We start from the raw sequence: 22,389 nt of genomic DNA, 5'->3' as shown, positions 1-22,389 counted from the left end.
GAAAAAAAGGAATGGGGAAAAAAAAGGGGAAAAAAAGGAATAGGGGAAAAAAGGAGAAAAGGAGGGGGAAAAAGGGGGGAAAGGGGGGGGGGAAAAGAGGGGAAAAAGGGGAGGGAAAAGGGGAGGGAAAGGGGGGGGCAAAAAAAGGGGGGGCAAAAAAAAGGGTGGGGCAAAAAAAAGGGGGGGGCAAAAAAAAGGGGGGGGGCAAAAAAAAGGGGGGGGGCAAAAAAAAGGGGGGGGGCAAAAAAAAGGGGGGGGGCAAAAAAAGGGGGGGGCAAAAAAAAGGGGGGGGCAAAAAAAAGGGGGGGGGGGGCAAAAAAAGGGGGGGGGGCAAAAAAAAGGGGGGGAAAAGGGCAAGAAAAAGGGGGTTGTGGTTTTGTGCCACTTCCAGGGATCCAAATGACCAGGAAAAGGTGTGGGAAGGAGGTGGTCATCCCAGTGAGGGTGATGATCCCATGGAAATGCAAACTCCATGGGACTTGGGAGGTCTTTTCCAACCCCAATGATCCCTGAAAAACCAGCAGAAAAGCACAGGACTCCTGGCTCTGCTTTCACTCCCTTGAGAGTCAGGATTGGCTCCATGGATTAACAGAGGTGTAAAAAAAGAGGGAATCCCCTCCAATTCCAGCCTAAAATCTGCTGGAATTTAAATATCCCTTCCTCCAGGGATTTCCAGCTCCAGGATGGAGCAGGAGAGCCCCAGCACAGTGTTTAAAACAATATTTAACTTTTGCCTTGCAAATTCCAGCCCAAACATCAAATTCCAGAGGTTGCCTGTGCACTGCAGACACATTTCCTACAAAATCCCTGAGGAATATTTCCTTCAGGAGCAGCTCAAGGGAAGGAGCCCCTGGATGCTGCACATGTTGTTCAGGGGGTGGGAAAGGTTACAGGTTTATTTTTTTTCCTTTTTCCAGGAAAAAAATTCCAATATTTGAGCTCCTGAAAGCTTTACCAGCCATTCCTCTTGCCAGTTTATCTCACTGCCAGGGGAACAGGACCAATCTAGCAAACCCCAAAGCCTCAAAGCAAAACAAAAAGGACAAGAAGAAAAACAAAAAAACACAACCAACTAAGCAGATGATTTCATTTTTCCCCCCAGCTTAAAGCACGAAAAAGTGGAATTTGAAATCAAGCAGCATCACCTCTACCGAGGTACTTCCCTCCAAATATTTTCTGCCCTATTTCTGAAGGCCTGATGGTATTTTATATTATTCATGAGGGAAATGTGAATTGATTTTTCGCTGCTGGGTTTCACCGGAGCAGAGAAGGAAAGGTGGGTTTGGTTAGAATTCACACCAAAAAAAAAAAAAATGCTCCTCAGCAGCTTCCCAAAAAGAATGTTTAATTTCTCATTCATTGATGAGAGGATGAGAATCTCCTGCCTGGAAAACACAGAAAAAAAATTTAAAAAAAAAAATTAAAAATTGAGAGCTGAAATCCTCAGTGAGAGCTGAGCTCAGCCATTTCCTTCTTCCCTTTTCTTCTGTAGAATAAATCCCTCATTCCTGGAATATTATCCCAGATGTGATTGCTGTGACAGCTCCCTTTGTCACAAACCTCCATCCTTGCAGAGGATGGGATTGCAGAAGGTCAGACAAGAAATCAATAATCTTTTGAAAGCCTTGCTGGGTAACACTGATGGAAAAGCAGCACTGAGGGAGGGGTTGAGGAGGTTTAAACAAAAAGGATCCATCCAGGCTTTTTATTAAAAAAAAAAATGGGCTTTGGCTGGATTTTTTTAGTTGGTTTGGAGGCTGGGGGTTGACTTTTAAAATGTGAAATAAGCAATTCGAACTAAGGCTGGTTTGCTAAAATTATTTGCCAGCATTCCAAATTAAATTAAGTTTTTAATTTAATTTAGAACTATTCAAGAAAAACTCTTGCATTTGTGTTTATCCATCCTCTGCCTCCTGCACCACCCTACAGCTGATGTAACAACCCGCCCTGAACAGCAATTCCCCACGTTTCTCATCAGAAAATTGGCTGTTCCCAACAAAAATTTCATTTAGAAGCCACAACCGCAGACAAATGGTGATTTTCTAAGCAGGTGCCACTCCCCGTCATTGCACTAAAGGACTAATTATTCTAATGTGAAATTCAATTATAAAAAAAATCCCCAAACTCAAGGTCCAATTACCTTAAACCACAAGGATGCTCATGCCTGAGGAGCAGAGTTATTAAAAAAAAAATAACAAATATAATGACATTTTTCCCTTTTTTTATTACTATCATTAACAATTTTAATTTAATATTAACATCAGTGACGCCTCCTGCGTTCCTCACCCTGAAATCCCCAATTTTGGCATTTTCACTGTTTCCTCCTACAAATGGCTGCTGCTTTGCCTGGCTTTTGCTTCTTCCCCTCTCATTATTATTATTACAAAGCCTGAGTGACGATGTGAGTTTGGACTTGGTGGTCAGACACAATTAATTAAAACTGTGATTTCGGGCAAGGTCTCAGCACAGACACATCCAGCTCCCCAATTTTTTTGGCACCTACCATTCCTCCACCTGTTCAGCTCCAGCTCCAGGTGCTGGATGACGTTCTTCAGACTCTTGTTTTTGTCCTTCTCCTTCTCGTATTTCTTCTTCCACTCCTCTGCTGTCAGCTCCAGGTTCACAGACACCGTGTTCTTGATGGTCTTGGCCCTGCACGGCACAACCCGGGTCAGCTGCTGTGGGCTTCCTGTCCCACTGCAGCTCTGGGGAGTGGGAAAAGGGATTGGGGATTTTTCCCCATCCCTGGGAGTGTCCGAAGTGGGGGAGAGGAGGAAGAGAGGGAAGGAAGGAAAGGGAAAGAGGGGAAAGGGGGAAAGAAAAGGGAAAGGGGGGAAAGGGGGAAAGGGGGAAAGAAAAGGGAAAGGGGGGAAAGGGGGAAAGAAAAGGGGGAAAGGAAAGGGAAAGGGGGAAGGGAAAGGGGGAAAAGGGGGAAGGGAAAGGGGGAAAAGGGGGAAAGAAGGGGGGGAAAGGAAAGGGGGAAAAAAGGAAAAAAGGGGAAAGGAAAGGGGGAAAGGAAAGGGGGAAAGGAAAAGGGGAAAGGAAAGGGGGGGGAAAGGAAAGGGGGAAAGGAAAGGGGGGAAGGAAAGGGGAAGGAAGGAGGGGGAAAGGAAAGGGGGAAAGGAAAGGGGGGGAGGGAAAGGAAAGGGGGAAAGGAAAGGGGGGAAAGGAAGGGGGAAAGAAAAGGGGGAAAGAAGGGGGAAAGAAAAGGGGGAAAGAAAAGGGGGAAAGAAAAGGGGGAAAGGGAAGGAAGGGGGAAAGGGAAGGAAGGGGGAAAGGGAAGGAAGGGGGAAAGGGAAGGAAGGGGGAAAGGGAAGGAAGGGGGAAAGGGAAGGAAGGGGGAAAGGGAAGGAAGGGGGAAAAGGGGAAAGGGAAAGCTCCTGCCAGAGCCTCTGGAGCCAAGGTCAGGAGTTCCTGCCTCCCTTGGCAAAAACATCCCAAATTTCAACCCTCCCAACACCCACCACCACTTCATCACTGTGAAAGTGCTCAGCTCCAACCCAACCCAAACAACTGTGCCAGGAAATGCAAAGCCAGCAGAAAACAATGCCCAGCACCTACTCCAGCAAATCCACACTGAGCAGGGAAACCAAACCCATCACTGTGAATTAAGAAAGCCTCAGATCTTCGCCCTTGACTGCTCAGACACTGAGTCCCTTCAAATGCCTCCAGTGTTGTTGAATAAAGCAGAGGATGAGGAAAAGAACAACAGATAAACCCCACAGCAGTTTATAAAGCCCCGGTGATTTGCACTCTGTGGCAAATTTCATTACCCTAAAAGTTTTTGGTTTTTTTTTTTTAAATAACCCCCTGCTTTTAAAATAATTCCTATTGGTCAGGGTTTACACTTTGTCTCTGCTAAAAGCACAGCTCAAGTTTCCACCCATTTCACTGTACCAGGGAAAAAACAAACCCACCACACCAGGAAGAGTCTCCTGATGATGGATGAAGCCCTTACTGACAACTAAATTAAAAAAAAATGAGATAAAAACACAAGAGAAGATGGAGTAGAACAAGAAAAAAAGCTGATTCACTACTATCAGAGGAGCACTTGTGCAGTTTGATTGGTACAAGAGCTCCTCTGAAGATGGATTTGATTCCTGACATTTATTTTAATGGCGACATAACTCTTCCTTTTCCCAGGAGAAATGGAGGAATCAGCGATCAGCCAGGAGTCACAGACCTTCCCCTCAGTGCTGCCGAGGTCCTGAGCTGTGTCACATCACAAAAATGAGACACAACAACCCAAGAGCCTGGAAAAGAATCCCGGTGAGACAGCAGCATTCCCACCCCAAATCCTGCCAGGGAACTTTGAGCGTGGGTAGTCTGCGGGCTGCTCTGCACAGAGCACCCAGGTGTGGGGTTTTTATCTTCTTTTGTGCTGTTAGAGCCGGGGTTAAATGCTCAAGAGATGGATATTTGTGTTTGGACTCAGGTGTTTGTTAATTCTTATCTATGTCACAGTCCTAGAAGCTGCGAGTTCTGGCTAACAAAGTGAAAAAAATGGCTCTATCTCTTTACAAGGCCTTTTAAGCACAAACTGTCCAATTAAGAAATGACACCTGAATTATTTTTATTTTTAACCCAATAACCAACCACCCCTGGCCCACAATGCGGATTTTTCTACCCAATTCCAAAATCCCACCCAGACCCATCGAGAAGGTGAAAAAGAAGGACTCAGCCTCATCTAAAAACCCCCATATTGCTTTATATCTATATCACTGTATTCTAAACCCTTAAACTCTCAGTTTTGCACCCTGTGCTATCCCACACTTCTGTCCAAACCCCACACCCACAATCCCAGGGCTGTCACTCCATTTTGGAGCCTTTCCCACGGGCTCAGGTCACTGCAGTGTTTGCTGGGGGTCAGTGCCTGTGGGCACAGAAATTCTCAGTGCCCAAATTCCAACAGCCAGGGAAATACAAGTTATTCCCTTCCTGACCGTTCAGTGCTGTCCATGAGGAACTCCTCACAAATATTTCCCTGTTCTCCCAGTTCTTGCACTGGTCCTCCATGAGGGTCACCCCCAAAACGTTCCTCCTCCCAGGAAAATGCTGAATGTTTAAGCAGGATGTGCAGAGTCAGTCAGAAAACTGCTTTGCCCCAAAGAGAAAGGCAAATTTTACTGGTTACTGGAAAGAGGAATGGAACCAGGAGTAGTGTAAACTGAAACTGAACTTGGAGCTGGAGTTCAGAGTTGTTCATGCTCTTTATTTAATTCCTGCATCTCTGGATGTGTTTTGGTTTTTTTTTTTTGCTCAGTACATGATATGATCAGAAGTTTGCATCTCCAATAGCTGAAAATCATGTTCAGCTCACAATGGGGGATAAAAAAACCCTTCCAAAGCAACTCTTTACCCTGATTTTGTTCATGGCCGCTGCCTCTTTTTGCAGTCCTGAAACTCCATGTGGTGGAAGACAACCCAATTTCAAACAAAGGCTTATCCTCGAACTGTTCAGCCCTTTCAAACCCTCCTAACTTGCCAGTATTTTTCCTTTCTGCTACTACACAAATCAAACCAAATGAGTAATTTTCCAAAGGATCCGAGTTCTCCCCAATTACCACAAAAGCAGTAATTACATAATGAGCCTGACCTATTTCTGCAAACTTTCCCAATGCATCTCATAAATAAACACACATGGAAGGGAAATGCTCTTTCTGCATCCTTCCATTATTTTTGTTCCTAAATTGTCCAATCCTCCATGGGCTACCAGGGCAGGTTCTCAAAGCTGTCAATATTACAAAGTCCACACTTCTTAATTTTCCTGATTTTAAAAGATATTTTTACAACCATAGCAATGATCCCTGAGGTGGAATTCAAGGAGAAGACACCTCTCAAAAGCATCAACACCACACTTAGATAAAGCAAAACTGAATTTTTCCACAGAAAACTGCCCAGTGGCTTTATCTTCCCCATAAAATTTCCAGGAATTAAGAGAACACTTTGTACTTCTTGCAGGAAAATCGAAAATTCAAAAATTCCTTCTAAACGTCTTCTCATGGATTGCCCAATCCTTCCCCACTCATCAACCCCACTCTGCTCCCAGGCAGGGCAGCTGCTGACCAATATTAAAATCAATTTTATTTGGGGAATAAAGACACAACTCCCTGAAACTCTCCAGTTTTTGGACAACTCCAGGAACCACAGCGTGAGCCTGATATTTCTGGGTCTGAGAGGTTTTTAACCTGCTGGCAGCTGCTAACTTTTTCCCAAGGGAAAAAAAAAAATTCTCAAGAAAAGCTTCTTCTCAAAACCATCTTGGCAGACAACTCTCCTTTCTCAAAACAATCCTTCTGCAGGTGGTGTTCTGCTGTTTAACCAGGGGCATTAGAGAGGTGTTGTTCCTGTTCACCAACCATGGTAAGTCTGGATGGGAACACCTTGTAAAGGTAATGAGAATTAGACAATAAAAGCTTTTTTTTCTATGCTCTTTGCCTTCTGAAATATTTGGAGCCTTTCTTTCGTGTCCTACACATTCCTTTCCATGGGGAGAGACAAACTGATGAACTTCTGGTCTGACCAGTGGGCTTGGAGAGGTGTTAACCTCATCCCTCAATCACTGGTCAAAGCCCAAATCCTATTTAAACCCCAAACCCAAAAATAAAGCTCCTTCTTTCTCATCTCACATCCTGAGGGGTGAGTGTGGCTCTTTTCACATCGAGGGACACTCACCTCTGGCCAAACATCAGGGTGGATTTGGTCTCTGCCTCGTTGAAGACGGACGGGGAGCAGCAGATGACGATGGTGGTCCTGCAGTTCCCGCCCAGGGAATCCTGGAGGATCCGGGTCATTTTGCTGTCTCGGTAGGGAACGTGGGTTTTCTAATCCAAACAACACAAGGACAATTCTTTTAACCAGTGCGAGGAGACAGGAGGCGAGTCCACGGTGACACCGTTTGTTCTGGTTTTGCCAAGACTTGCCAACTGCTCCGGTGACAACACTGAGAGTTAATTCCTTCTCTCACAGCAGCTTTGTGGCTGCCCAGCCACAATATTTCCTCCCTCCACAGCTGAAACGTTATCTCCTTTTACTCTCTTTTATTTTCCCCAGCGGATGGCAAAGGAACAGATAAATAACAAGCCCCTGCTCACCCCCACAGCCAGGATTACTTACAGTTCCCTCTGCCAAGGCCGAGATCACATTGCCCAGAGCAGACAAAGACTTATTGATATTTTTAGCTTCATCCAGGACAGCCCCCTCTGCTCCAGTTTTGCTGACCTGCCAAAGAGAGCAGGCAAGAGTCAGGCTCTGCTGGCAGCACACAGAGCTCCAGCCCCGCAGAGCTGAGCCTAAAGATGCTCCTGGAGGAGCAGAGCCCAGAATTTCACATCATCTTTTCATATCAGATTTTTATCTCGGCTTTTATAACGTTTTTTTTTTGTTAGCTCATGCCTGTAATAATTCCACTTTTCTTCCACTCCAGCTGCAAGTTGTCCCGAGTTTTATTCAGGGAGAAGTTTGTGCTCACCTGAGGACATTTGGGAACCACTTCCAAGGCCAAGCTCTCAAGGAGCTCCACAGTGGCCCCAAAATAAGCACCTTGCCTTTATATTTTGCTGGCATGGACCAAAAATATAAAAAAAAATCATAGATTTTCTTCATGGCGACTTTCCTCCTTTGGCAGGTCAAAAATGTCACGTGGTGGATCACACCAAGACAAAGGTATTGTGTTCTACAACTGCTAAATTCTATTTTACACACTCCTAACTTGCTGGTGTTTTTTCCTTTCTGCTGCTACACAAAGAAAACAAAATTTGGATTTCCTAAAGCATCCAAATATGGGATAAATCCGTTTGTTTCTCTCTAGATTACAAGTGTCTGTACTTTTAGGTGAGAACCTAAAAATGCCCCATGACATGAAGGAAAAGCAGTTGTGCCTCTGAAGAAGACAACCAACCCAAGAAATCCCTATTTCAGGTTTTCTGTGCCCTGCCCAGACATAACAAACCACAAAAGTGGATTTTTCAGAGGAGAGGAGTGCCTGAGCAGGCCCTCATTTTGTAAACATCGTTAGGAGCTTTTAATTTAACATCTCTATGCCATCCTAGACATTAACATAATTAATTACTCTGACAAATCACCTCTGCATTGTACTCATGGGTTATCAATGAGCGACCCAAAATCCCAATAAAGCTGATTTTGAACACTCCAGAAGACATCAGGAGGAGAACTGGGAAACATTTTTGCATTGCAGCACCGTTCTAAACCATTACTCTTTTGGTAAACAGACAAAAGTGACTTTCTGGGGATTATTTTTCTACATTGGAAAGCAGAAATCGTCACCAGAGTCAAGATTCAGGGACTTGAATACTGCATTAACTGCAAAATAATTACAAAAAAAATCCCCTAGAAACAGGACATGACAATACAAGCAAGCTAAAATATGCCTAATTTGATAAATTATATCAAAATTGTATTCCTTTTTTTTCAGTTACACAGCTCTAAGTGTGAAGGCCTGTGAAAAATACACTGGTTTCAACTCACTCCATTACAAGTGCAGATTTTGGGAGGTAGACTTGAAAACTGCATTAACTGCTGCTGTTCCATTCATTTAATACATGAAATAATTACAAAAAAAAACCCCTAGAAACAGGACAATGCAATATATCTGCAAGTTAAAATATGCCTGATTTGATAAATTATACCAAAATTACATTCCTTTTTTCCAGCTACACGAGTGCAATTGTGAAGGTTTGTAAAAATACACCGGTTCAACTCACTCCTTTATCAGTGCAGATTTGGGGGGGATTGCCTTTCATGCCAATAATTCTGACCTGCTCCTTTTCTCCATCCCACATTGAAAGAAAAATTAAATTAAACAGCCTCATTAATGGTAATTTAAGGTGAGACACCCTCAGAGCCTCACTGTGGGATCCCAGTGGGAGGAAAAAAAGGAGGATTTACCTTCTCACTGCCAGCCAAATCCACCAGGTAAAGCTTCCCACTGAGTTTCTTCTCCGTTTCCACATTCTCCTGCTTGATGTTGATGAGGAAGATGCTGTGGCTCCTCGAGCTGTGCTCGTTCATATCTGAAATCACAGGGCACAGCTTTTGTTAAAATGCCTTTCCAACTGGCAAGGAATTCCCAAATCCCATCGGAGCTGCTGCCACCAAATTCCCAAATTCCAAATTCCCAAAAATCCCAGAGAAGCTGGGCAGGTCTCGGTGTAACTCCGGGAGGGGATCTCATATTTAGCAGAAGTTTTCATCCAAACCACGTTATTTAAATTCAAATTTCACATTTTTATTGCTTGTGCAGGTAAAAAAATCCCCCTTTGCCCAGGTCACAGGTAAGACACAACCACAGTTTTATGGTTATAATATTTGGATTATAACCATGTAATGCTGGAATTTCATAAAGCAGCAAAAAGAAAATACTAAGGATCAAGAAACCACTTTCTCATCTGTTTTCTCCATTTTCTCTGTTACCATAATCTCACACCCTTTCCCATCAATATTTATATTTATCTGAATTCTCTTTATCTCCAAAATCAGGGTTGTTTGGGTTTTTTTCCCAATTTTCTCCTTGCCATTTCAACCCAGTAAAATCCATTTATCAAAACTTCTCTGTGAGCACCAAAAGCAACAGGCAAAAGGTGCATTTGGGAATTTTGTTAAAGAAAACAGCAGAAACAGCAGGAGGAAATGCCACTCAGAATAAATTTGCACCAGTATGATGTCAAAAAAGCAATGTAATATTTACCAAAGCAAGAAGGCAGAGAGAGAGAACACAAAGGAGTTACCCAGGGCATCAAAAGAAACCAAATTCAATTAAAATTAAAAATAAAAACACATAAAAAGCCCCTAAATATATCCAAAATAACCATCCCACAAGCAATATTTTTATATTATATACATAGATAATATTTTCTATATCATATATAAAATACATATAGTATATTGTATCGATATTTCATATATAATGAATTGTTTATAGTATATATTTTATGTGTTTTATTTTATAAACTGAGGTTCTGCCAAACCCACTGCTTGTATCAGGGACATCCCCCAGTATAAATTTGGGAAGAGGTTCTTTTATCCCCATTCATGCAACACAGCAGCGACAAGTTTGGATTATTGTGGGGTTTGATTCCTGAAGATTTGGGAAGCCAACCCAAGGCAGCGCTTTGCTGGGATAAACAGGCAGAGGTTGAAATCTGCCCTGCGCTCTGTGGCTGCTGTTTGACCAGGGATTTACAGCCCAAAGGAAAATGTAACTACATCATTCCAGCTCTTTGTCATTCCCAAATATCTCCACTCCCAGCACCAAGCCCTGCTGGGATGTTTGACAGAGAAATTCCGTTTAATGCCGGGCTTTAAATCCCGAGTTCAGCGGCGAAATTCGGCGGAGCCTCCGCACAAAACCACACTCCGTTAACTGAAAGTGTTGTGATTCCAGCAGCATGGAATCATCCACAAAGGAACCCGGGGTGGGGACAGGAGGGCTCAATAAACCCCCTGGAAGCACCAGCAGCCCCTGGAGAGAGAATTCCCGGGAATCCCGGGGACACTCACTTGTCACGGCCACGTGCCGGTTGGCTTTGCCTTCGTCGATGACATCCAGAACTTCCTCAGGACTGGACACAAATCTTTCTGTACAACCCTGGGGACAGGCAAATGGGGATCAGGGATGTTCGTTTAGCACTAATGAAGAAAATAATTAGGAGAAGACCCACATCAACCTCCCACAGGGTGGTTGGGGAGGCAATGGAGCCAGAGCCGCTTTGGGGTGACTTCCAAGGGAAACGTTGGAGCCAATGTTTTTATCCACAGGATTAAAGGCTCACTGAAATCCAGACCCACAGCATGAAGTTTCCCACAGAAAACATGGGATGATACAACATCTATTCCCAATTTGGGTTAGATTTCACACCCAAGTGAATTTTTCTCCCTCAAACTACAGGACAAAGTGCCATGTCCTTCTCTCTCAATGCAATATTACTGAATAAATTACGTTATCGATTTCTTTTTGCTCCTCAAGCTGAGAATAAACAGAAAAAACATTATATACACCTTATTTAGGCTCACATATGTTCGTATCAAGCATATTGCAGTCGAGTGAGGGTCCAAAAAGTCATAAAACAAATTCCCAGCCCACCCAATCTGTCCTGAACCACTGCGACATTACAGCATCCACGCAGCGAAATATTAGAGAGCAAAATTCCTCAAGTTGTTCTCTTTCATATCTGACATGAAAGGGGAATGTGAATGCTTAAAATTTAACAGCATCCTAACAAAATGGCAATGTTCAAAGTCAGGGAAATAAGACAAACACGATTCGAGCCCATTAATATTTCAGGAAACTTGTTTAAACCCAGGAACCAATACAACCTGAACACTCGAGGCTTCAAACAGGAGTGGAATCATTTCAGCAAAACACGCTGGGTGCAAATGGAAACGTGTAAAGAGATGCCTTTGTGGGGAAAGAATGAAAAGCTGAGGGCTGAATGATTCTTTTACCTTAACATAGGGAACTCTGTTTTTATCTTCATGTACGGCGAGGTTTGTCTTTGACACTGCAGGAAGACGTGGAGATCATTAGGAATATTCCAGAGCTAATGAACAAATGTCAGCTCCAGACATGACAGACACATTTTGGGGATGGCAATTTGTAAATGAGGTCTGCAGTCATTCCCCATCCAACCTCCAGCATTTCTGACACATAAAAATTGGTTCCTGCTCTGCCAGTCTTGTACCCGTTCATTTGAATTTCACTTTAGGGCACGAAAGCTTTTGTTTATTGCCTGGCTGAATTAAATAAACCCAGACTAAGCGGGGTTTTGGCAAAGCAGAGGAGACAGGAGAGCAGGCTGGAATTCAGAACAGCTCAGAGCCACATTCACTGACATTCCTACATTTACAGGCAGCTCTGTCCTTACACTGATGAACAAAATCCACTTTTATTAACACACAACACGCAGAGGCAGAGACACGAGCTGTGAAAGAAGCAGATCCTCCCCACCAGCAAGGGAAAATAATTCTGAAGCACTCCCTGCATTTTTAATTCAGTTTTCCTGGAGGAACACCCATTGCCAAGGAGGCTGTGAGATCCTCAGCACCCTCTGATTCAGAACCCAGCTCGTGCTCTGCAGGGGCAGATGCACAGCACACGGATCAGATGATTGAAACTGCAGAAATCCTCCAGTTTCCATCGAATCCCCTCCCAGATAAAGTCCCTGTTTCCCCTTGGGCTTTGGCTCACAGCTCTGGATGAAGCCAAGGAGCTCAGTCACGTCAGAAAAGCAGAACTTACCATCAAGCAGGTCCCTTATTTTGTCCAAATATATCTCGAAGTAGGAAACCTAATTAAATAATCACAAACATCACAGATTTAAACGTTGCTGATTTAAAATGTGTCTTGCTCTCTCTGTGTTTCCATCCCTGTCAAGACATCAAACTAAAAATAAAACCCCACCTCCCACACAGTTTGAATTCCATCTTTCAGGGGAACACATTTGTACCTTGAGTGATTTACAAGCCATTGATCTTCCTCCATTTATCAATGATTCATCAGGAAAGTGCACACACACACATAACAAAAAAAAAAAAAAAAAAAAAAAAAAAACCTGCAGGGAAACCTTATCTTCTTCTTTTTTTTTTTTTTTCTTTTTGGTAACATGGGCAAAATTGACAAAAAATATTGAACTGAACCCAACCAATCCAGCTGCTGTCAAATCTGTGCAGCTGCATCGTGAGAAGGCTCAGCCTTGAGGATTGTAAAAATTGTACATTGATTTTCACCCCCCCAAAAACAAACAGAGAGCATCCTTTCCATTCAATTTCCATGAGCCTCAGCAATATATATTAAATTAAACTTTTAAATGAAGCACATGTGACTGTTCTGCCTTGAATCAAATCCAAAGAAGGAAATGAAAATGAGCTTTTCTGTAACAAAGAGAGACGATTGTCCTCAGGAAAAAAAAAATAGGGAGAAGGAGAATGATTGAATGAATGAGTTTCTTAATAAAAGGGGATTTGACTCACAGAAGGAAACAGAAATATGTGAGGGGAGTAGGGGCTAACCCTTCCCTAATTAAGGTTTGTCCAGATTATTTAGCTGGAATACCACACGACTGCATTCTAGGTATCAATAAACTGGTGTTTAATAAAGCCTCATTTTCTCCCATCTGAAAAATAATATCTGGTCTTTTTACACAGACGAGCTGAACTTTCCAGGTAAAACTGCTGTTAAATACAGACACATTTTGCTTTTTTTGTCTTTACTCCTTTGTTTAAAGCCCTCCTTTGGAGCAGCTGATTCCAACAGCCCAGAAAACCAACACTCCTACAGAGGACTGACCAAATTCCAAATGGATCCCTATTAGAGAGGGAGAGGGGGGAAAAAAAAAAAAACACATTAATTTTCAGCGCTGGGTCTGTTATTAGAAGAGTGTGACAGTTTGGTTAAACCCTGGCTGCTGCTGACAGAACATTTCTCTCCCTGACAGCTCCTCCTGTCCAGCAGCTTTTCTGGGAGAGATTCATCAGCTCTGGTGGGAAACCATTGGAACAATTCCGGGATTGACAAGGTGACAGGCCAGGAATTTCCTCCAGCTGGGGCTCCCCATCTGCTGGTCCCCAAGGGCTGGTGTGGGGAAAGCTTTGCAGAGGAGGGGAGGGAACCAGGGTGGAAATTCAGAGGGGGCTCTCCACGTTTTACAACCTAAGGTCTCTGGAAGTATCTCATGATTTATTTTGTGGTGTGTTTTTTCTCTCTACTTTATTCCCAATACACAACTGAGCCCCTTCCAGAAGCTGCTTCAGAGGTACAAGGTGATTAAAATAAATACACAGATATTCCCCCCGGGGAGCACTTCAAGGGATTTAATGCAAACAGCACTAAAAAGTCACTTATCTCTGACTTTCAGGAGGACAGAGAGCTGCACTCTCAGCGAGCAGCAGCAGAAGGGACAGTGGCCTCACATCCACCTGTGCTCAGCTACTGAAGGATTTGGGTCTGGTTTAGTTTTGGGGCAGGGATGACACAGAAAACTCCTTTTCCCTGCAGTCCATGGCTGTGTTACTGATGTCTGCTTGGAAAGGAGCTGCAGCCTGAGCCCGGCTCTGCCAGATGGAGCAGAGCCCCCCACAGCTGAGAGCTCCCCAGGACCTCGGATGGGCAGTGGGAATGAAAGGTCACTCCCAAGCATTTGGGAGATCACATGGCTGGGATCAAGGAAAGCACATGGAAAAACACCATCAGAAGGAGCCCAGGAATTCAAAAACCACTTCTAAGTGATATTAATTTTTCTAAGAGAAGCACACCAGGAATTCCAAAATCACTTCTAAACATCTTTCCATGGATTGCCCAACCCTTCCCCACTCTCAATCCCCCATCTTTGATGGCAGCATTTTCCCAAATGCCCTTAGGGAAAATTTATGGTCAGAACCAGCAGGGTCCAATCTCTGGAGGAATTGTAGTAAATCAGTATTTTCTTGCCCAGAGGGTGGTTCCAGCAAACCCGAGCCAGACACACACTCCAGAAAAAAATTCCAGACGCTGCATGAGGTGATTTCCAGCAAGTATCATCAGTAATAAATACTGGAATTTGCATTGTAATAAGGGATGGAGGGACAAAACCCAACCCCCAGAACATTCCAAGGCAGATTTCCCTGGACTTCCTTCCCCCCAGCCCGTTACATAACGTGTCACTCCGGGTTTACCTTGATGTGGAACTCCAGGTTCTCATCCATGGAGTAGATGTGATCAAAGATGTCGTGTGCAATTCTGGGGATGATTCCCATCAGCTGAGGGTCGTGCAGCTTCCCCTGCGGACACAAAACCCAGGAAAATCCTTCCTCAGGGAGAGGACAGGAGGGAGATTTATCCCAACTTTGCGCTTCCAGAGGGTTCTGTCCTGGGTTGCAATGCAAGATGTAACCAAGATATGAATTCTGTTACCATCTGTTGAAACCAGCTGGGGAGGTCTTTTCTTTATCTCTTTCCTGATCCATCCTTGATAACTCCAGGGGGATCCTCTGTTAATGGGCAGCTGTTAAACCAGGTGGGACAGGGTTCTTTATCCCTTCCAGGACCCACCCTCCCTGCAGGGATATCTGCTGTTCATGGGCCATCCAGGCTCACTGCAGGGCTGAGACAATTCCATCATCCCATTGGGAGAGGCTCCACCCAGGGGGAGGAGCCCAGCATTCCCCCTGGATCACCCCTGGGATTCAGAACTCCAGCACAGCCTCTGCACTGGATTCCCAGAGGAGACCAGACCCAGCTCAGCACCACTGGAGCTTCTCCAGGATCATCTCTGCTCCAGCAGAACCACATCTGGCACTGCTGGAGGGTTTATCTGGGTTCCCAGAGGAGACCAGCCCCAGCTCAGTACCACTGGAGCTTCTCCAGGATCATCTCTGCTCCACCAGAACCACATCTGGCACTGCTGGAGGGTTTATCTGGACTGACACCAACACCATGACCAACAGGGCTCAGGTGTGTTCTGACTCTTCCAGGGCTTTTCTTTTTTTTGTTTCTTTGCTTTTTTTGTACTACTACATTTGTATTTTTACTATTCCTAGTAAAGAACTGTTACTCCTATTCCCAAATCTTTTGCCTGAAAGCCCCTTTAATTCCAGAATTACAATCATTTGGAGGGAGGGGTTTACATTCTCCATTCCAAGGGAAGCTCTGGCTTTCCCTGGCAGACACTTCCCAAACCAGGACAGATCCCTGTGAAGGTTTATTGCTCTAGGAGGGGATTAACTTGATGTTGGTGCCCAGAAAAGGTGACAGAACCAACTGAACACCCTGGAATTCCTCACCCCATGGAGCATCCTGTTGTCCTGTCAGCTCCTCTCCCATGTCCCCCCTGAGGGATAAACACGACAAACACCCAGCTCCCAGCCTGGTTCTCCCTGTTCAACCAGGATTTGGGGAATCTGTGACAAGAGGCATTAAAACATCCTGTTCCTCCTTCCCACTGGGCTGAGGGAAGATCTGGGATAAGGGGATTTGGGGATTCCAGGAAAATATTCCAAATCCGAGCCCGCCTGGCCTGGCTCCAGGGAACTCAAAACTCCTCCATTTTAATAATTTTAATAAAATTTTAATACTATTTTCCATATTAATTTGCACAACTACTTTCTCTTTTTCCTTGTAGGAACTGAGTATTAACTCATCCCAAATTCCCCGTGTGGCTCCTTGCCCTGCCTTGCTCCTGTTGGCCCATCTGGGAGAGGCCACGCCACCAAAACAGGATCAGGAAATTTGTCAAGGTCAAGCTGGAGTCAAGTCCTTCTCTGACTCCAGCTTACAGTGAATTTCTCTTTCTAAAAGTTTCGTGGGACTGCTTAAATATGAAATAACGAGCCAGCAGTGGACAATTCCATCAGAACAAGGTGTCTGGAATCCCTGACACGCCTCTGGAATAAATCTTTGTCCAATTAAAACTGCCCAGGCCAGCACAAAAAAAAAAATATTCTCACTCCAAACAGCGATAGGGAATTCTTATTCTTTTTGAAAAACGTAGCACATGAGCACACAATCCTCATCACGGGTGGTCAGATTTGACCTGTAATTGATAAAAATTATTAAAAACTTTTTTCTTTTTTTTTCCTTTTTTTTTTTAGTAAAATAGAAGAAAGTCACACACATGATTGTGTGTTTTATTACTATGTTATTATTATTATTATTATTATTATATGTGGGTTTTATTATTATGTGTGTTTGCCAGTGAGGGGTTGGTCACACTGACCTGTTTCCCCAGTTTTTCAGGTTTTAGCATCTTTAAATATAGTCTAAAATACAGATTTTTATATATAATATATATAATAGATTGTTATGAAGCAGATAAAAAATAATATATAATATTAAAATATATCTTATAGTACTATGCAATTATATATACCATATTATATAAAAATAACATATAAATAACATATAATATATTAAAAATTTTGGCCCAAAACATAGGCTAAAATGTAGATTTTTATATATATAATATATCTTGTTATGAAGCAGATAATATATAATAAGAAATATCTAATATTAAAAAATAGTATATTTATATATTATAGCATATACAATTCTATATTATCATAACAGGACATAAATAATATATAATATTTTTAATTTTTGTGGCCTAAAATACAGGCTAAAATATAAATTTTAGCCCTTGCCTCATTCCCCCAGAGCTGGTGGAAGGACAGTGGATTTCCCTGCGCCAGGCAGGGGATGAAGACAATTCCACACAAAGAGCTGACATCACCTCTCCCTCCATCCCACAGCCTGTGCTCAGAGCACTCATCCCTGAATTACAGAAACATCTTGAGAGGAACAAAAAAAAATAAAATAAAAAAAAGGATAAATCAGCTCCATTGCTGACTGCCTTCCCTCCAAAGCAGCACTCAGCTGGAGCTAAACTGTGAATATTTTATTTATATTCCATAAATTGTATCACCTCCTGCAGCAGTTAAAGCCTACACCTCACCCAGCATCTCATTAAATTTCTCCAAAAGTCAAAAATCTTTCCTGTTTGATTTCTAGGCTATGAGAATGGGGGTGAAAAAAGGCGATTAAATAAATGAAAAAATAATTGAATACACAATAAAATAAATGAAAATTGAATATACAAGATTTTGCTGTCCCTTGCTCCATCACAAGTGGCTGCAGCTTCACTCTCATCCCTTCTCCCTGAAGAAATCCTGGAAAATCTCCCTGCAACCAACTGCCCTGAGAGGGGAAAGGAGCTTTTCCTAAACTGGGATAAACAGGGATTTGCTGAGATTCCTTCAGGGTGCACAAATCCAGCCTGAGCTGAGCCTACACTGAACACACAATTCCTGAGGCAGCCACAAAAACAGGGATGCTGCAGCCCTTATCCCTTAATAAATTTTAGGAAGTGACAACTTTTAAATGCATTTCATTAAATATTCTCCCCAGCCCAGCAAGCCCCATGATAATTGTATTTTCCTTTCCACAGCTCCTCCAGCTCAGAGGAGAAATCCTGAAGTGTGAGGGACACTCAGCCACAGTTGTCACTGTTTTAATCAGGAGAAATTAGAAATTTCTGTGGATTTTCATTAAAATAGAGAGGATGGAAACGGGCCCCAGTTTCATTTCTAGAAATGAAATGGTTTGGGTTGGAAGGGACCTCAAAGCTCATCCCATTCCTTGGGCAGGCAATCTCCCACTGAAAGAGAGAGAGGCCATAAAAAGGAAGGGGAGAACGAAGTAAAGGTGAGCTTAAAGGTGAACTCATCCCTTAATAATTTTCATGCATTTCATTAAATATTCCTCTGAGCCCAGCAAGTCCCATGATAATTGTATTTTCCTTTCCACAGCTCCTCCAGCTCAGAGGAGAAATCCTGAAGTGTGAGGGACACTCAGCCACAGTTGTCACTGTTTTAATCAGGAGAAATTAGAAATTTCTTTAGATTATCATAAAAAAAAAAAAAAAACGGGATGGAAAATGGGCCCCACTTTCATTTCTGGAATCCCAAAACGGTTTGGGTTGGAAGGGACCTCAAAAATCCCATTCCATGGGCAGGGAATCTCCCACTGAAAGAGAGAGAGGCCATAAAAAAAGGGGGAAAAACAAGGTAAAGGTGGACTGGAAAGCTGCAATTAAAAATGGAAAGAAACCACAAATATCCTCATGGATCCTGCTGTAAGCTCACAGAAAAGGTTTGGAAAATTGGTGGGAAACTCCTCCCAAGAGTTCTCTGCTCGTTAAAGCCTCAGATTTTAATAGAAACATTGATTTCCACAGGTGAAATGCACCACTTGAGGCAGGGCTGCTTTCATTCAGGACGGTGACACCGTAACTCCAATTTATGGGGCCCAAGCTCTCTGTGGGGTCAGAGCCCATCACACCCACCCATGGGGGGATTTTCCAGGTTTTACCTCACTTTCCAGGTGGCAAAGAAAGATCTGAGCCCGTCAGAAACCTTTCCCTGGCTGTGTTAGTGCCCCGTGTCCTGGTGCAGCTCAACATCAACACCGTGAAGCGTTTCCCATTTCCCATTTCACACCAAATCCCCCGTAACAGCTTCACCAAGAGGATTTACCACTCCTTCAACTTCAGACTAGGGTTGGGTTTTTTTTTTTTTCCTCCCCTTTTCCACAACGCACTTTAGCAACTTTACAAGAGGATGTTCGGCTGAGAGAGGGATTAAAGCTGAATGTGGCCTTTGAAAGGACGGCTTTTTCCCTTTATTAAAGGGGGAAAACAGCCGTTCTTCCACGCTCATTCCCCTCACCAGCCCCTTGTAATTCGGAATATAAATTGGCTTCAGGAGATCTGTGTGCAGGCACCAGCTCCAGCCCTGCAGACATTTGGATTTAATCACACCCCGAGCTGGTGGATCACTCGGGGCTGTGCCATCTGGGAGGGCTGAGCCAGTGATTTTCCCCCTCCTGACGAGGATGGGATTAATTAGACATCACTGATGGAGCCCTGCAGGAATGCAGATTGGCCCAGGGCCCCGGGGCTCCCCTTGTCCTTTAACCTGCAGAACCCACAGAGCTCAGTCTGACCTTCCCCAAAGCCCAGCTTTGCTGGGCTGAGCTGCTCCGGGACACGCCAGCCTCGTGCCAGGATGAAATCCTGGAATTTCAGCTGGGATATCTGAATATCTTCTAGCTGAGCCCCAAAAACCAACCCAAACCCTGGGAAAACCCTTCTAGCTGACCCCAAAAAATCCCAAACCATGGGATAACCCTTGTAGCTGACCCCCAAAAAACCCCAAAACCATGGAAAAACCCTTCTAGCTGACCCAAACCCTGGGAAAAACCTTCTAGCTGACCCCAAAAACTCCCAAACCATGGGATAACCCTCTAGCTGACCCCCCAAACCACCCCAAGTCATGAGAAAACTCTTCTAGCTGACCCAAACCCTGGGAAAACCCTTCTAGCTGACCCAGAAAAAATCCCAAACCATGGTATAACCCTTCTAGGTGACGCCCAAAACCACCCCAAATCATGGCAAAACCCTGCCAGTTGACCCCCCAAAAATCCCAAACTGTGAGAAAACCCTTCTAGCTGACCAAAACCTCAAAACTCAGGAAAACTCTTCTAGGTGACGCCCAAAACCACCCCAAACCATGGGAAAACCCTTCTAGCTGACCCAAAAAAAATCATAAACTGTGGGAAAACCCTTCTAGCTGACCCAAAAAAAATCATAAACTGTGGGAAAACCCTTCTAGGTGACCCCCTAAACCACCCCAAAACATGGGATAACCCCTCAAGCTGACCCCAAAAACCCCAAAGCCATGGGAAAACCCTTCTGGCTGACCCAAAACCCACAACCCTTGGGAAAAATGTGGTTTAACTTCACTTCTGCCTGCCAAACTGCTTGAATTTCATGTGAATTTTGCTCCTTGTACCTCCATGGTGTGGGTTTTTCCTGACGAGGTCTGGCCATAAGCAAAGATTGTGCCGTTGTAGCCTTCCAGAACATCTGCAAGAAGAAAGAAAAATAAAATTTAAAAACTCTTCCATAGCAGCCTCAAGCTGAATTTTCAGGATTTTTTACGGGGTTGAAGGTGAACTAGAAAGGAAGTTGTGCAGAAAAAAAAGGAGAAAATAGGAGTTATTGAGCTAATTTTAATAAAAGAAAATTAATAATAAAAATCTGAATTAGAGAATTGCAGGATTTTTGGCATCCCTCTCCTTTTCCTGGGTGAAAAAATCTCTCTGGACATCAGATATCTGCGGAAAACGGGAAAGAAAAAGCTGAGCTGCGTTTAAAACCAGAGGCACCCTGGAGAAAATCCAACAAATTCACAGAGGTTCCTTATTATGAACTTCACTTTCTATTTTCTACTTCTGTATCACAGTTCATGGCCTCATTAATTTCTCAGCCTGTCTGCAAAGCAAAAAAAAAAAAAAAAATAAAAGTCAAATGAAGAGGAATTTGAAAATCAGCTTCTCTCAGGGCAGAATGAATAATTCGATTTTGGGTTCAGATATCAAAATATTGACTTTGCAGTGGTTAATGCCCACTTCCAGCAGGCTGGGAGGGCTTAAATTGGATTTGTGATGGTTCCCATCCTCTGGATCTCAATTAATAAAGGTTTCCGGGCAAAAAAAATTAATTTAATTAAATTACATTATATATATTATATATATTATCCATTATGTTGTTTAATGAATTAAATTGTATTATAGTATCAATATTTAAAATATATATATTCATATTTATTTATATTATAAATAAATATATTCTCAATATATTTATTTATAATATAAATAATTTCCATTTCTATTCTATTATATTGTACATATTATGATAGTAATATACCTATATAAATAATATGGTATATAACTATATTATATAATTATTTATATCATAAATAAAATATTGGTTCATTTTATGATACTTCAATTATATTATTGACATAAATACATAAATAATCTCCTTATTTGCATCCCCAGGTAGGTGCTCCAGACAGGAAGGAAGATGAAATAAGATAAATCAGAAAAAAACCAGAAAAATAATCTTACACTCAAAGAGAATGACAAAGTCAGAGGCCTTAATTACTGCCCTGCTGGAATTAACATTTTGAATTAATTAACATCCTCCTCTGCTGGCAGAAACACAGACACTTGCTTTAAGGAAACAAAGTTTAAAATAATCGATTGTAAATAATATTGGAATGGAGGAAGAAATCCAGTTGTAGTGGTCCAATGGAGTTCATTACTAATATTTCACCTTCATGCTGAATTTGGTTAAATTTAAATATATCTATATATAACCGAAATTAAAAACAGAAAATGGTGAAAAGGCAAAAAAATGGGGGGGAAATAGGGAATAATGGGGGGGGAAAAATAATAATGGGGATAATTAAGGGGGGAAATAATGGGAGGAAAAATTAAGGGGAAAAGTTATTTTTTCCAGGTGAATGCAAGGTACCCGCTGAGCTCATAGCCAAGGGGGAAATTAACCTGATTAATCAATTGTTATGTAAGAAAACTGCTCAAAAAACCTGCTCAGATTTGCAGCAATATTTGCATTTTGCTGGAGGAAGCAGAGACAAACAATTTACCTTCCCAATTAGCAAAAAACACCTCCTCCAATTAAAACTTTAAAAAAAAAAATAGCTTCTGCATCACCTGCAGTGAAAACAAGCCAGAGGTTTCAGCCTTGAGGTTATTTTTGTCAGAAGATTTTTCCACCTTTATTCATTTATAAACCATCTGTGCACTGAGCCCAGAAAGAAAAAGCCCCTCAAAAAAACAAAACAAAACAAAACACTTCACCCCAAAACAAAACAAAAAAAAACCTGTTCAAAACTCCAGAAGGAGAGGGAAAAATCAGATTTAAAAAACCCACTGAACCAAGATCAGGTGGGATTTTTTATGTAATTTCCAGGAAAATAAAAATAAAAAATAAGCCTAAGTGGTTTTTTTCAATTGCTGGCCCAGCTCTCCACTCA

General features: G+C 42.7%; 1 protein-coding gene across 2 annotated transcripts in view; it reads right to left on the bottom strand.

Annotated features, from left to right (window-relative positions):
• Positions 1-22,389, bottom strand: part of LOC136363736 (kinesin heavy chain) — a 72,713-nt gene that overhangs the window by 22,370 nt on the left and 27,954 nt on the right. For both annotated transcript variants that reach the window (XM_066323191.1, XM_066323192.1), the window contains exons 3-11: positions 20,338-20,411; positions 14,668-14,772; positions 12,257-12,305; positions 11,464-11,519; positions 10,519-10,606; positions 8,908-9,032; positions 7,117-7,221; positions 6,676-6,824; positions 2,504-2,652 (exon numbers count right to left, since the gene is read on the bottom strand). In XM_066323191.1, the coding sequence (XP_066179288.1) occupies positions 2,504-2,652; positions 6,676-6,824; positions 7,117-7,221; positions 8,908-9,032; positions 10,519-10,606; positions 11,464-11,519; positions 12,257-12,305; positions 14,668-14,772; positions 20,338-20,411 (900 nt within the window). The remainder of the gene's footprint in view (positions 1-2,503; positions 2,653-6,675; positions 6,825-7,116; positions 7,222-8,907; positions 9,033-10,518; positions 10,607-11,463; positions 11,520-12,256; positions 12,306-14,667; positions 14,773-20,337; positions 20,412-22,389) is intronic.

This window comes from Sylvia atricapilla, chromosome 7, assembly GCF_009819655.1.
Source record: "Sylvia atricapilla isolate bSylAtr1 chromosome 7, bSylAtr1.pri, whole genome shotgun sequence".
Lineage (NCBI taxonomy): Eukaryota > Metazoa > Chordata > Aves > Passeriformes > Sylviidae > Sylvia > Sylvia atricapilla.
Note: the sequence above shows the minus strand (reverse complement) of the source record. Positions and strands in the feature narration are given on the sequence as shown.